The sequence below is a fragment of the Panthera uncia genome (genome assembly GCF_023721935.1).
Source record: "Panthera uncia isolate 11264 chromosome B2 unlocalized genomic scaffold, Puncia_PCG_1.0 HiC_scaffold_24, whole genome shotgun sequence".
Taxonomy (NCBI): Eukaryota; Metazoa; Chordata; class Mammalia; order Carnivora; family Felidae; genus Panthera; species Panthera uncia.
In genome coordinates this window covers 67917803-67932533 of record NW_026057580.1, presented here as the reverse complement: position 1 = coordinate 67932533, position 14731 = coordinate 67917803, and the positions used below count along the sequence as shown (strand labels likewise).

At 45.7% G+C, this 14731-nt stretch overlaps 2 protein-coding genes across 6 annotated transcripts in view; one reads left to right on the top strand and one right to left on the bottom strand.

Annotated features, from left to right (window-relative positions):
- Window positions 1–95: 95 nt before the first annotated feature.
- SMPD2 (sphingomyelin phosphodiesterase 2) lies at window positions 96–3033 on the bottom strand. The gene is made up of 10 exons (XM_049654143.1): window positions 2885–3033; window positions 2564–2660; window positions 2385–2461; window positions 1936–2029; window positions 1704–1793; window positions 1385–1467; window positions 1124–1256; window positions 927–1031; window positions 614–767; window positions 96–514 (listed from the first exon to the last, which is right to left on the bottom strand). The coding sequence occupies exons 1-10, from the start codon at window positions 2932–2934 to the stop codon at window positions 123–125; spliced, it is 1275 nt and encodes a 424-aa protein (XP_049510100.1). The 5' UTR covers window positions 2935–3033; the 3' UTR covers window positions 96–122.
- A 484-nt stretch (window positions 3034–3517) lies between these two features.
- The window catches only part of PPIL6 (peptidylprolyl isomerase like 6), a 32348-nt gene continuing 21134 nt past the window's right edge, over window positions 3518–14731 (top strand). For 3 of the 5 annotated variants that reach the window (XM_049654145.1, XM_049654144.1, XM_049654149.1), the window contains exons 1-5: window positions 3524–3658; window positions 7316–7411; window positions 10608–10796; window positions 13901–13963; window positions 14101–14248. In XM_049654145.1, the coding sequence (XP_049510102.1) occupies window positions 3524–3658; window positions 7316–7411; window positions 10608–10796; window positions 13901–13963; window positions 14101–14248 (631 nt within the window). Of the gene's footprint in view, window positions 3659–7315; window positions 7412–10607; window positions 10797–13900; window positions 13964–14100; window positions 14249–14731 lie in introns of all 5 variants that reach the window. The other 2 variants (XM_049654147.1, XM_049654148.1) reach the window with 2 other exon arrangements.

Genomic DNA, 14731 nt, shown 5'->3' with positions numbered 1-14731 from the left:
GGGCAGATGTATAGGAGCCTGACAGTTTATATTATGACAGTCACACTGACCGACCCTTGACCCCAATCACTGCTTCTACAACAAAAACACAGAGCCACAAAAGTGTCAAGCTTTATTGTTCCTCAGATCTGTCCCCCTCCTGCTGTCCCAGGCTGCTGTCCCAGGAACAGGGCTGCCTGAGACTCTGGGTCCAGGTCGTGGGCCTCCCTTGCCCTTCCCAGCATATGCTGGAGCTCAGCCCGGGCCCTAGATAAGCCCTTGGCTTCCTGCATGTGGAAGAGGTAGACTGCACCTGCCCCCAACAGCAGTCCTACACTGGGAGTCCAGAGCATTATGGCAACCTCCCTGACCCCTCCCCCGGCTGCCAGAGCACACAGCAATGCCAGAAGGAGCAGCCCTAGACCAATCACGTAGCCGGTGAAGGTGGCCCACCAGCGAGCTTGAGCCATGCCAAGGTCCAGCTCTGCCCAGGCCTCCTTTAACACACTGATCAACCGTGACCTTTCTGCTGGTCCTAGAACAAGGCAGGGTAGTGGGGCAGGAGAGAGAGGGTCAGAGTGGAGGAGCCGCCTTATGGTGGGGAGGGACCTGGGGAGAGGGTGGGGTATCTTACCATGAGTAGCGCTGGGGGTGTGCTGGGGGGGGCTGTGTCTCACACACAGAGTAGCCATCAGGGCCTCATGATCAGAGAGGGGGGTGCCACTGTGAGGATCATGGCCAGTAGTGGTTCTCAGAGTCTTACAGGAGATGTAGAACCCAGAAACTGCCTAGGAAAAGTAGGGGCCAGAAAGAAACATATTTGAGGCCCTCTTCCCATTCTCAAGCCATCAGTAATCTACGACTAGACCAGATGGACAAAAGATTAGCACAAGCTGGTGAAAGACAGAGACACAGTGGGTGAAGACACATTGATGGGAGGGCCTGACCTTATATAGCACATAGTCAATGCGGATGCCAAAGGGAAATGCCTCTAACTCCCTCTGATTAACGTAGCAGTTCTCAGGTACCATCGTACAGCCTTCTTCAGAGCCCTAGGCGAATAAGTGGTTCATGCTAGGACATAGGGGAGGAGGAGGAGAGAAGCTGGGGGTGTAGACATGGAAATTATCAGGCAGGTCCTCACCTTGAAGTCCCGGGTCTCAAGGTAGGCATCATGCAGCCCTGTCCACTCCTTCAGCAGGCGGCAGCCCAGGTCCTTCGGGTGTAAGTTAAGGTCCCCACACAATAGAACCACATCGGCCTTCTTGGATGTGTGGCTGGGGGAACCAGGTTGGTGAGGCAGGAGTTCTCTCCTGACCAGCTGTGCCCACCTAGAAGTGGGGCCCTGCCACCCCTCAACCCCTGAACCCATCCCACTTCCCCTGTCAAGCCCAGGCTCACACACTGGATGAACTGGGCCAGTTCCCAAGCTTGGGCCACACGATGTGCTAGGTAGATGTCCTTCTGTCGATTGTACTCGGCATGGAGCTGAGCAAGATAGGTCAGATTATAGCAGTTGAGACGGGGGGGTCCCAAAGACAGGTCTGAATCATGCTGGTGTCTGTTACTTGGCATGATACTTGGTTAAAAGATGGGCAAACCTTGCCTACTGACCTTAGGAGATCCTGCCCCCACACCTCACCCCCAGGAAGCCCAACCAGAGGAGTCCCATCTCTCCCTCCCAGGACCAGGCCGCCTGTCCTGGCCCCGCCAGCTTCACTCACATGGGTCACGTAGGCATTGAGTACCAATCCACTTAGATGAAGCACCAGCAGACCCACAGCCTTCCCACAGAACCAGTCTCCGTGATGGATCTGCAGGCAGGAGGGAGCTAGAACCCAGGGCACTGCCACCCTCCTTCTGCCCGTTCCTGCAGCCCAAGAAAGGCTGCCTCCTTTACCGTGTGTTACTGGGGGGTGGGAGAGGGTGGTGGGAGAAATCTGATCTAAGGCTTACCATGTAGGGGTACCCATTGAGGGTGTAGACGTGCTGGGTGAATTCCTGAATTGGATGTTTGGAGAAGACGCACAGGCCACTGCCAATGACGCCACTGTAAACCAAGTTCTGGTTCACAGCCAGAAAAGCAGGAAGAGAAATACCCAGCTCTCTTCTCCCTGGTCACCCAGCTTGTATCAGCTACTTTTTTCCTCACTCTGTTGCTGAGATCAGCACCAGAGGAAATCTCAAAGCAACAGCCTTTGTGGGGTGATACAATAGAGTGTGACTTGGTAAGGCTGGGATGGGCTGAAGAGCTAGGATCTTCCTGGTTCCACCTAGTCCTGCACCCACACACAGAGGAGAGGACTCGGGAAGATGGAGGAGGGTGCAGGTGGGATAGGGAGGGGCTGGCAGGGCCAAGAGCTTCCAGGTCTGAGAACAGACTTCCAGACCGGAAGGTTTCTCACCTCCTGAAGTAGTGTGCCGCGGGGTAGGTGGGCAACAGCTTCTGTCTCAGGTACTGGAAGTCCTGCTCACTCCACACCTGAGGGAAGGGGTGAGGATGCCTGCCTGTCTCCCCGGGGGAAAAGTCCTCTCCTGCGCCCCCGTCCCAGCCAGGGTTCCACACCAGTTCTGCCCTGCCCACCTCTTCCAGGAGAGCTAGGTCGAAGCTTTCCATGTTTAGAAAGTCTCCCAGGCGCTTCACGCGGTCACCACGGTGCTTGCTCAGGTAGGGAATGCCCCTGAGGACGAGAAGGGTGGGGGGAGGTGACGGCTGGAGGCGCTCCGCTTCTCCGTGCACCACCGGAGCTGGGACCAGGTGCGGGCCTGGAGATGCGGATGCCCCCCGGACCCGACACCTTAGGGCACGGTGGAGCCGTGGCCCGGATGTGAGGAAGGCCTCCTCCCTCAGACTGTGGGTGCAAACGGAGCTGTGGCCCCCGGCCCACCCCGCGGGCGCTCTCACCAACAATTGAGGTTAAAGATCCTCAGTCGCAGAGAGAAGTTGGGCTTCATGGCGAGCGGTCCGGTGGCGCGGAACGGCGCTGCCTCCCCGGCGACGGCCGCGGCGGGGGCGGGGGCGGGGGCGAGCGGGCGGCACCTCCTCCCGGGGCGGCGCGCACAGGTGGTCGGCTCCGCCCCGCGCTCCCTCGAAGGCCGCGGCCTCCCAGCCCGCGCCGCGCAGGCCCTGGGCCCGGGTCCGAATCCGCGTTACCCGGGCAACCGCCCCACTGGCTGCCAACCCACCCGGAAAGGCGATCTGCTGCAAAGTTGGGCGCTGCCGGGAGGCGAGGGCCGCGCGCGAGGTCCCTGAGGGGGGGATACCAGAGAGGAGTTCGGGCGGGCGGCCAGCCGAGTGAAGGCACACGGGACACGGAGCTCTCCGTCCCTTCGCGCGGAAACTCCGTCCCTGGCCTCAGCCGCCCGCGAGCCCTCTCTCGCCTCTCGCCCGGCTCAGCAGCAACAGGCGCGAAGTTGAGAAAAGACCCGCCCGTCGCCGCCCTCCCCCTCGCGTCCTTCCTCCCAGCAGGCGACGGGGGCGGGGCCGCACGGTTGCTCTGGCGACGCGCAGTGTTTGTGCTCGGAGCAGTCCCCCAGCGCCGCCATGGCTAGCCAGCAGCAGTGCGGGCCGAGGCCGGCCCCATACTGCTCGAAGTCACCGCTCGAGCAGCCGCTGCAGGTGAAGGTGGTGGGGCTCTTCAAAAGCTCCAGCTTTCACATCGCGAAGAGCGCGGCCGAGGTAACCGCGAGAAAACCACAAGTGCGGATGGGTCTCCCGTCTCCTCGGGCTCGCGCTTCCTGGTGACCCGGGTCGAAGTTCGGGGACGTAGGGAGGTGTCCCTGGCGGGCAGCGTCAGTCTGTACCTCCCAGGGGTCAGGGTCGCGTCGGGCGGACGTTCCACTACCAGAAGGGCTACCTTTAAAGGGGGATCCGAGCAAAGGAAAATTCAGAATCTTGCTGGAAGGAGGGTAATTGCTATAGACCCACATTTTATTTCCACATTTTTACGTGAATTATAGATTTTAAAAATTCATGAAAAAATGTTTAAAAATAAGTGATACCGCATAACTACAGATTTTGTTATAAACTCCCTTCCCAAGTTTTTGGAAACTTCATTTGGGAAGGCTTCTTTTCCCTCGTTTAAATTTTCTATAGCAGTTACTGCATTCCAGTCGAATTAGGTGCTTAAGAAATTTCTTAACAAATGACCCACAAGTGCTTTGGAGAATCCAGATATTACTTTGCAAACACACAGACCGATATAAAAGGAAAAACACTTTAAGCAACTGGAAGAATTTGGCTGGGTCAGTAATGGTGCAGCACACCTATTATGCAAATGCATAAGTATTTAAATATAGAAATGCAGAATTCAGCACATCTCTGGGGTTTGCTCCGGGAATGCCACTGTAGGATTATGCCAAAATCCTCTCCTTCAAAACCCTGCTAGACTCCAGGACCATGCACTACGTTTGTATCTCTCAAAGTATCCAGCCAGATACCTGATACAAAATGTTCTCAAACAGAAGAAATCTTAAGCAATTCCTGCCTTGTTGCCTGCTGTAAGTCCACAGTTAAGAAAAGTTTGTAACTGCATCAAATCAAGAAACAGTAACTGTTTGACCTTAAAACAGCCGGTTATTTTACCAGCAAAATGGGCTTATTTGGTAATAACACAGGAATTGCAATATGAGACATAATAAGCTATGGCAAACCAAGGGCAATATGGGAGATCAAAGGAGAGGGACATAGATAAAAGGAAGAAGCTGGTAGGGGCTGCTTTGATAGAAAGGTGAGAGTTCAGGGTGGTGATGGTTTCTCACTGGTTGAGTTGTGGTATTATCCTATTGGCCAAGCTTGTTGCAGAGTAAGGAGACATTCTCCCTTCCTTCTGCTGGAATAGTAAAATAGACTTCTTCCTGTAGGGAATGCATGGTGTATCTCTTCCTGACCTACTGTGGTCTGCAATTGAGAGAGCTCCCTCTTCTGGCCTCCTGACTCCATTAAAAAAAAATTTTTTTTTAATTTTCAATTGATTTTTTCTGAGAGAGAGCGCAAAGGGGAAAGGGGCAGGAGAGAGAGAGGATCTCAAGCAGGTTCCATATTCAGCACAGAGTCTGACATGGGGCTCCATCTCACGACCGGGAGATCATGACCTGAGTCAAAATCAAGAGTGGGATGTTCAACCGACTGAGCCACGTAGGTGCCCTCTGACTCCATTTTAAATGAGGCTTCCTTTATTCAATTTCACAGAAACTAATTTGAGAAGTTGGTGAAGTTTACATCAAGAGGAAGAGAACAAGTGAGAAGTCTGTTTAAATGATATGTGGATTATCAAAATAAATAGAAATTATGGACTGTTAGCTGGGCTGAGGGGATCTATAAAGTTTATGGCTTAAGTTGTATTTAAGGAGTTTGAGGGACTTTTTTCCCTTGTTTTTCTTTAGCTCCTTTTCTGAAGGCACATGTTTTCTGTGCCTGCTCCACACTGTAGAGAAGGTGTTGGCAATTTTTTTTTTCTGTGAAGCCTAGATATTAAATTATTAGGCCTTCAGGGCCATAGGCTCTCAGTCACAACTACTTGACTGTGTCCTTGTGCAAAATCGGCCACAGACAATATGTAGATGAATGGTGCTTTTAATAAAACTTAATTAAGGATACTGAAATTTTACTTGCATATGATTTCACATGACATGGAATGATTCTGTTTCAACTGCTTAAAATCTAAAAATTCTTCTTAGCTCTCAAGTCTTACAAAAACAGGCAGTGTGCCAGATTTGGCCTGCTGGCCACAGTTTGCCACACCCTGTTGTAGAGGATACTAAGTCAAGAAAACAGTGTCTTTGTTATATTAATAAGATTAACTTTCCCTTTCTTAAGCTTTTGCCTACTGTACCCCTATCTGAATATGAAAACATATGGATGTAAATTCTATTAGTTTATCTTAATAAAGGATCCTTGAATAATTTCTCAACATGATCATTTGGTGAGCAATCCTGAATACCTAATATGCTGACAGAGATTTAGATTTGTGAAGAGTAAGTATCACATAGATTCTGTTTTGGATGTAGTCTGTTCTAGACACTAAATTATGAAGAAAGTATGATTAAGTATGCTTAATTTGAAAACTACGGGGCTTATTAGTTATTCTAGGTGGTCCCCCAGTTAGAAACACAAGGGCCTCAAACTGAGCATGGACAATGGAACAAAGGACACATCGTCATCTGTTGGTTGGGCAATAGCCTAAGAAGGAAATGACCCAATTGCTATCGCCCTCTTTGGCTCCCCTTGGTCCCAAAGGCAGGATATACTCATGCCCTCGCTCTCTGCCCCTTGGAATATCCACCCCAGATGAAGCATGCCATGCCGTTGTCCTCTTTTAGACCACAGTAGGACCTCTAAGCACCTTCTTTAGTGGAGAAGGAGCCAAGTGCAGCAGCCAGCTGTCCCTTTTCCCTAGTGGGTATACCTACTCGGACCCACTCAGCAAGGTGATCCCCAGTGGACACATCTACTCAGACCCACTCAGCAAGGTGAGGCCTAATTGGTATTGCCTTACCTGCCTTCTCTTGCTTTACCAGGAGGCAAAGTGCGACATGTCAGGACTCAAAACTTTTTTTGACAGGAATTGTTAACCAGTATGAATTTTCTCTGATTCATATAGACAAATTAATAAACGTGCTCAATACCTAAAATATTTAATATTTAGTATTCTCTATTGTTGTGGGGTGTAACCACAACAATATCCTTTTAGTCATTCTCTACGTATCAATAAATTAAAATAATAACATTTATTTATTTTAGTTAAAAGTATCTGTAGAGGGAGGAGGTGGGGGTGGCTGAAATAGGTGATGAGCACCAGGTGATGTATGGGACAGCTGAAGCCCTATACTGTACACCTGAAACTAATAAAACACTGCAGTTAAATAAAGTAACATTTTCTTTTCATTAAAAAAAAAGTTTAGATCCACTGAGGTTTAGTAATAATTTAATTTAGGAAAAAACTGGTTCTAAAAGAACATGGCAAATTACAAAACTATTGGCATAAACTCATTTATTTGTTCATTTGTTCATTCATTTGCTATGTGTGGATGGTCTACTATATGCCAGATGTCAAGGCCAGTGGGGGTACAGGAAAACTAGGATGTAGTCTTGGCCCTCAAGAAGCTTATACTCTAGAAGTGAGACACATAAGCCAGAGCCCCAGTGTGAACTGGGTAGTGACTTACTGGAGATCAGCACAGGGGTCTCTGGGAGCAAGCAGGGGGCATCGAAGTCGGACTGTATGCCTGGGTATCCACTGTATAAAACCTCTCAAAGTCCCCATAAAAATTGGGGGAAAATTATTTCTACTTTAAAAGAGAACTTACTCTATAATTATTCTGTTTTGAAACCTAGAGTCTGAAGAGTAATTATCCAACCAAATTTGAAGATCCTATAATAGTTCCTCTTCAAGAATTTGCATGGGATCAATATCTACAGGAGAAAAAAAGGGTAAAGGATATTCGGGATATGGGAAATGAGCAAAGTTTTGCCTAAATTATTTGCGCATTGTTTGGGAAAAACTGAAGCAGTAATTTTAGAGCAACTAGATTTGATTTCTCTAAATCGTACACTTTCCCTAAATCATTTCAATCATTGTACTGGGCTGATTGTAAGAGAAAGCAAAACATTCACAGGATTTTCTTTTGAAAGACAGGTGATAGAGGCGAGTTTTAAACTCTCAATGCTGCTATTTACCCCCGCTGATGGTTAGCCTCCTTCCCTGCGCTTCACATACTCACACTTCCCGTGACACCTTGGCACTCTTGGCCCTTCCGTGGAAGGTTTTGGTGGTGGACAGCACAGACACAGCCGAGGGCTGGTGTGGGGCTGTGGCCTACGGGAGCTCCGATGACAGGCACCAGGACCCCACAGGGCAGCCTTGTCCTAATTCAAGCTTTCTTCTCTGCATTCTCCCCACTAACAGCACCCTTGGAGAACCTCAGGCCCCAGGGCTAACAGGCTTTGTCCCGGGACAGCAGTTTCCTCCTGGGTGCCAACACTGATCATCTGGTAATGCTGCCTGGAACACGTGACGCGAAGGGTTCCAAGGTGGTATGTGGCCCAGCAATACGTCATGTTGGAGCGAGCCTGGAATGGGGCACACTTCTTGCTTGCCATCCCCGCCTGGTCTGCCTGCCCCACTCCATCTCCCCAGTGGCTGATGAAATCCCATTTCCCCTGACCAGGGCAGTTTTGATTGTTCTGTTCTTTGTTGCACAAGGATGTCCTGTGATCCTGTGGTTATCACATAGTGTTGCTTTATGGGACCACTTCACTGTGCGGTCACAGAAATGCTGCAGGACTGAGTCAAGAATACCATTTGTTAAGTCTCATGCCATTTTCATAGCCATAATACATTTTAATTGGGATTCAGATAGAATAGTAGCCAACACAGTCATATGCCAGGCACTATTCTCTTGACTTATGTATATATTAACTCCAATCCTTACAACAATTAGGGCAACCAGTGGTCCCGGTTTGCCTGGTGCTGAGGGGTTTCCTGTGATGCAGGAATTCAGTGCTAAAGCTGGGACAGTCCTAGACAAACTGGGACAGCTGGTCAGGACAGTTAGTCACCTTAACATAAAACAATTATGTTGTTAAATTTCTATCACCAAACTACCTACACTGCCTACCAGTATCATGCTCTCCACCTACAGGAAAGCCATGATCTCATGCTCTGTGGTCTGCACCCATTCCTCTTATAGAGTCCCACTGTATTCTTAAAGATAGGTGTGGATTTCATTCCATAGTTTCCCTCCATTTTAGCCTGGGTTACTAACCTTGGGATGTTTTGTGTTCTCTTCCTCCAGCTTTTCTCACGAGGCCTGAACGAGGCTTTCTCCATAATCACTGCTGCTTCTTTCCACCTATTCTTTATTGCCTATCCTTCCTTCCTCCCATCTCCCACCCTCATCTCTTGGATACTTGTCACCTTAACCTTCTGTTGTTTCAGGCCAGTTTTTGTCCTTCAATGTAAGCATTGTGCTTTGGGTCATACGTAGTACTTACTTAGCACACTTGAGGTTAGGTCTGAGCTGGAATTAATGCTTCAGCAGAATGTAATGCCACCCTTAGTGATGGCTTCTGGGCCTTTGGAAAGCCCTTTCCCCTCCAAAAAAAGGCAGCATCTTATATCTCTGTGCTGGGAAGCCGCAGAAACCACTGGGTCCAGCCCACTGACTTGAAGCAGGTGAGGAGGCCTCCTCATGTTCAGAAAACACACAAAGACAAGGCATCTGCACCCCCAGCCTCTGAGTAAAGTGCTTCTTCTACTGCCTTACTCCCACCAGGCTAACTAAATATCCACATTAGCCATACCCAGGCTAAATAAATATCCCTTTTTAAAGTTCTGCATTCTATAATATGTGATAACACTGATAAATCTAAACAGTTTAGGGACTCTTGACCTACAGGCTCTATGAGTAATTTATAGTTCAGCATGAACAAGTTTATTCTTTTCCTCAGACCAGGTTTTGATATGGGCGCAGGAATAGGATATGAAATCTGGGAGAAGATGTGGGAGTGCAGCAAATTGGCAAGCTGAAGCAAGCTGTTCCCCCAAACAGCATTTCCCCAAGTGTGGTCTCCAGACCAGCAACGTCAGCATCTCCTGGGATGCTGTTAGACATGCAAATTCTAGGGCCCCATTCCAGAATCAGAAACTTTGGATGGGGCTCAGGAATCTGTAATTCTGCTTGACTGCTAAAATTTGAGAAAAGCTGTCCCAAATTATTTATGCTTTTCCCAGGACTGGCCCTGGGTAATAATAAACCAGATCTCTTCAGAGGGAGCATTACTCAGTGGCCACACACTGGAATTTAGGAGGTTGACCATTAGTGTGTGGATGAACACACGAATGCGCTTCATTTTAAGGGGCTTAGCACTTCAAAGTGTTGGCAAAGGTGGGCTCTCTCCCTCAGTGCCCCTGGGGTGCACCAGAAATCCCCCCAGGAGGCATTTCCTCACTCTGACCCCTCTCCCTCAAAAAAGCATTCTTTTCATCCTTGATACTGAAAATCATGTATTACTCAGAGCTCCAAGCCTTTCCAAGTATACACACAGTAAAATGTACTCCACAAATGAAGCCAGAGACTGCATTTTGTTTTCAAGTTAACATAACAAGTATGCTATGCACATAGATTTTTATTACCAGATAACAATCTACCTTCTATGTGTGTACCATTTAAAAAAAATTTTTTTTAAAGTTTATATATTTTGAGAGAGAAAGAGAGCTGGTAAGGGGCAGAGAGAGAATTCCAATCAGGCTCCACGCTGTCAGTGCAGAGCCTGGTGCGGGGCTTGAACTCACGAACTGTGAGATCATGACCTGAGCCAAAATTAAGAATAGGATGCTTAACCAACTGAGCCACCCAAGTGCTGTTAATTTTTTTTTTTTTTTTTTTTTACTGTACCATTTTTAACACTACTTTTAGGCCATTTTTTTTTGCTTTCAGTGATGTCAGATTTTTAAAAATGTTCTTAAGTTCTATTTGAGAACAAAATTCTAAAAGATGGCAAAAAAATTATTTTTTTAAAGATTAGGCTATAGAGTCAATCCCAAGCTCTGGCTTATGGGTTTAGCAAGGTTGGTTGCCTCCCCTCCCCCTCTGCCAATACAGCTTTTTATCCTTTTTCTTTATAGGAACTCAAGAATGAGATCTGGGAGTATTCTTCCTGCGTGATGTGTTTTGTTAATGATCAGTTCCTGGGTGATGCATTTGATCTTCAGAAATGGGCTCACAAGATGTGGGATGTAGTTGATTTTAAGCCCCCTGCACTTTATGAGGCACTTACTGTGGATTATTCTGCTAAATTCTTAAGAGACACCAAGGCAAGTTACACTAATTTTTAAAGAAAAATAGTGGAATCTTTGACCATTTATATTGATTCAGCACTAATTACTGATATCCTAACGAAGGAATATAAACAGTAGGAGACTAGGTTTTAAGTTCTCAATGACCTCTAATCCAACTGCAAAGGATTATATATAATATTACAGGGTTTGGCTCAGCGGTGTGTAAAGCAAGCATATCTTACAGCATGCAAACTGCAGGGAGTGCGGGGGAAGCATCCCTGTTCAAACATTTCTATTCCGCATTAGAGATTTATATGCGTTGATTATCCATTTTAAAACATAAAGACACCTCCCCCCGCTTCAGAGAAGGTAGAGCTTACCATCCATTCACCCTTAGCATGAAAAATTTTAATTAGTACCTTCTAACACCTAACTGAGAGGTACTGCACTAACAGAAGGGGAAGTTTGAGAAGAAAGGTGACATTTTAAAGCATGACAAGTTGGCAAGAGCTGGACCAGGCAGGCTATGGCCCTAGGGGGGTTTCCAATGGCAAAGGACAGTCATGAAGCTTAAGGTCCAGGAGAGTGAGAGACAGACATCAGGGTGGAATGACAACAGAGGTAAAAGCACTTGGTAATTCTGCTCAGAAACTCTGTTATAGCAACAAGCACCACATGCTGAAGATCATTTCATGCTCATAGATGCCTGTGCCCACAGAAAGGCCCAGTGCTAGGATTTTACAGTGCCAAGCTGTAAAAAGGCAAAGACCTTGTTTTGTTTATCCTCACTTAACTGTACTGCCTCAAACACAATCTGAAACATAGTATAAGCTCAGGGAATGTCTGGCTGAACAAACAATGCACTTGGAAAATACTAGAAACTGCGGGTTATGGGAAGGAATTTAATGCTCACAGAAGGACAAGGGTCCCAAAGGACAAGGTTCTAAAAGTGCATGGTATATTCAGGGAATGGCAGGGGACAGCAAGGAGGCCATGATTAATAGGAAATGAGGCTGGGAAAATGAGAGTATCAGTCACCAACAATACCAAACTACTTTGATTAACTTAAGGAAAAAAAAGGTATGCCTTGAAAGGATATTGGTAACCTCACAACTGGCAGGAAAGCCAGAGAACCAGGTTTTGGGAAACAACAGGAAAACGTGGCTTGAGTCTCATCCCAGAAATGTGCAACTTCAATGCAGCTGCATCCCGACTGGCCCTGGGTTCACACTGCCACCTTCACGGAGAATTACTTCTTAACTGCTGTCTTTGCATCACTCCCTGAGATCCAAGGCCCCAGGCAGGAGCACCTGACTAATCCAGCCAAGGTCATATCCCCATAGCTCAGCTCTCACAGAGTGAGGAGAGGGAGAATCTGGCCCCTTTAGTGTCTTTAGGGCATAGTGGGTCCCTGTAAGACATTCCCTAAATAGGAAAGGTATTTAAATGTTAAGGAGGGGAAAAGAACAAAAACATCCACTAAAGAAAATTTGAACTTACTGTCCATTCTGAACTAAGGAGTTAGATTTTTTTCTAGAAGAAAGTTGAGCCAACAGAACTTTTCATAAAGAGTATGACATAATCTTTGCTTTTTAAGAAAAAGTTTTAGGGCAAAAACGGGGCGGAATGGGGAAAGCTTGGTGGCAGGTTGGCCACTTGGAACACTGCTATAGTAATGTGGGCTAGAGATAATAACAGCCTGAATTAACGGCAGTGAGGAAGGAGGACCTAGATTCCAGAGAAAATCCTTAAATTTTTTGTGCAGAGGTGAGCTTTTTCATGCTGCAGGGACTTGTTTAGTTCTGGGTTGGAATGATATAGGAGACAATTATGTTTGCATGTTTGGCTGCTAGGTGACATTACCTGGTAGTGTGCTCATTTGCTCTTTCATTAGAATTTTCAGAATTATCTACTCTTGACAACTGCATAAAGATAATATAGTGACACAGAGGGAAGTTTAGTGATGCCTGAATGGACTTACCCATTTCATCAATCAATCGTAATTTCCAATATATCATCTTTTCTCCCAAGCCCATGAAGTTTACTATATTATGCCTCATAATAAAGTTATAATATTCTTTTATAACTCAGAAATTGTAGTACAGAAGCTGGGAGGCACAAAAAACTTAAAATTATAATTGCTATGGATATAATACTTCATTCCTGGATGCCAGATAGCATAACATTAATGCAGTCTTTTAATTAAAAAAAAAAAGGTTAAAGTGACATAAAGTAGTGACAGTGATATCCTAAAAGCTGGTTTCATCTATGTTTCCTAGACTCTTAAGAAATAGGGTAGGGTAAGTTATGTAGCTTGTTAAATCAGGTGGCATTTTTGTGCATGAGAATGGTGCCCAAGATCTAGAATGTATCCAATTAGATGTGCTCTGCTCTGCAAATTAATGCTACCACGATGGAGACTGGTGTTTTCATTTTAGATGCTCCACTGTAGAGCTAGACGAGGTCACACAAATGTTAGCTGTCTCTACCAGAAAGGATGTCAACTGAAAATAAGAGCTGGAGGCATCTGGGAACATAAGGACAGGACTGAAATAACGCCAAAGAAAGCACAGCATATTCTCTTCCCTTCCCCTGATAACCATACCTCCTATGTATATGGTGCCTCTGTTTTCCCACTCAGAAAGGATGTGTTCTGGCTTTGGTTAGCTAATCTGTGCTGACTCTGGAAATCCAGAACATACAGTAACCAAATCCATGGCAATCACATTGGATGTTTCCCAGAATTACTCAGAATAGAAAATTCCCAGTCTGTTTCTTTTTCCAAAGGGACCAACTAGCGTTCCTTCCTCCACCTAGCTTACACAGTAGGGGATATCTAGGCTACATGTTCTCAGTCTGGCGTGACAGGTTAATGTGACACAAAGCTTCCCTACCAAAGGGTTTTAACAAGTGTATTATTTAGGTTGTAAAGATCTGATGTAATCAAATGAAACAAACTTCTAAAAAAAAAAAAAAGAAACTTCTTTGAGTCAGTCTTTTAACTTTGCTGTTACCTTTCTACTGTTAATGCTTTTGAAATCTTATCACTGAAAGCATTATTTTGTGGTATTTTTGGTCATTTCTAAACCTTTCTTCCAAGACATTGACCTGCATTATCTTTTTCTCCCTAATTTTAATAGCATGGTTTTGTGTTCTTGGACATTTCTGTTGATTTTCATCCAATTGGAAGGTTGGTTTTGGAGGTAAGAGGTTTTTTTGTTGTTCTTTCTTTCTTTATTTTTGTTGTTGATTTTTTAATAAGTGGGGGATGGATGTAGGAATCTGTCACTGTCAAAATATTAAATATTTAATCTTTGAAACCTTGTATCTTTATTTGTAGCTATACTATGATGCATGTCCCAAAACATGTAGAAATTTTCAGGTCTTGTGCACAGGAAAAGCAGGGTATTCTCAGCGTGGCATCAAGCTACATTACATGGGTTCAATTTTTCATCGAATAGTACAGAATGGTTGGATACAAGGAGGAGGTAAGTTTAAAATCTTAAATGCAATTTAATTGCAATGTGAAATCAGAATGTCTAAAGTTGTATTTACCTACCTTTGTGAAATGCATATAGAATTAGATATATTTAATATTAGACATTGTATATATTGAAAGGGTATTTTATTGGCCAAATGATTAAGATATTCATATTCTTTTTAAAAATGCCCAAGTTTTGAAATAAACCAATCTAAAGTTTTGTCACCCAGAATATTCCAAATTAAAAGGGTTAAGGTTAAGCTCTTGATTTTGGCTCAGGTCATCATCTCATGGGTTCATGAGTTCGAGCCCCACATCAGGCTCCTCACTGACAGTGTGGAGCCTCCTTGGGATTCTCTCTCTCTCTGCCCCTCCCCAACTTGCACATGCATGTGCATGTGAGTATTCTCTCTCAAAATAAATACACTTAGAAAAAAGTGGTATAAGAAAAATAACATTTTTAAAAAATATTTTTTTTTATTTTGAGAGA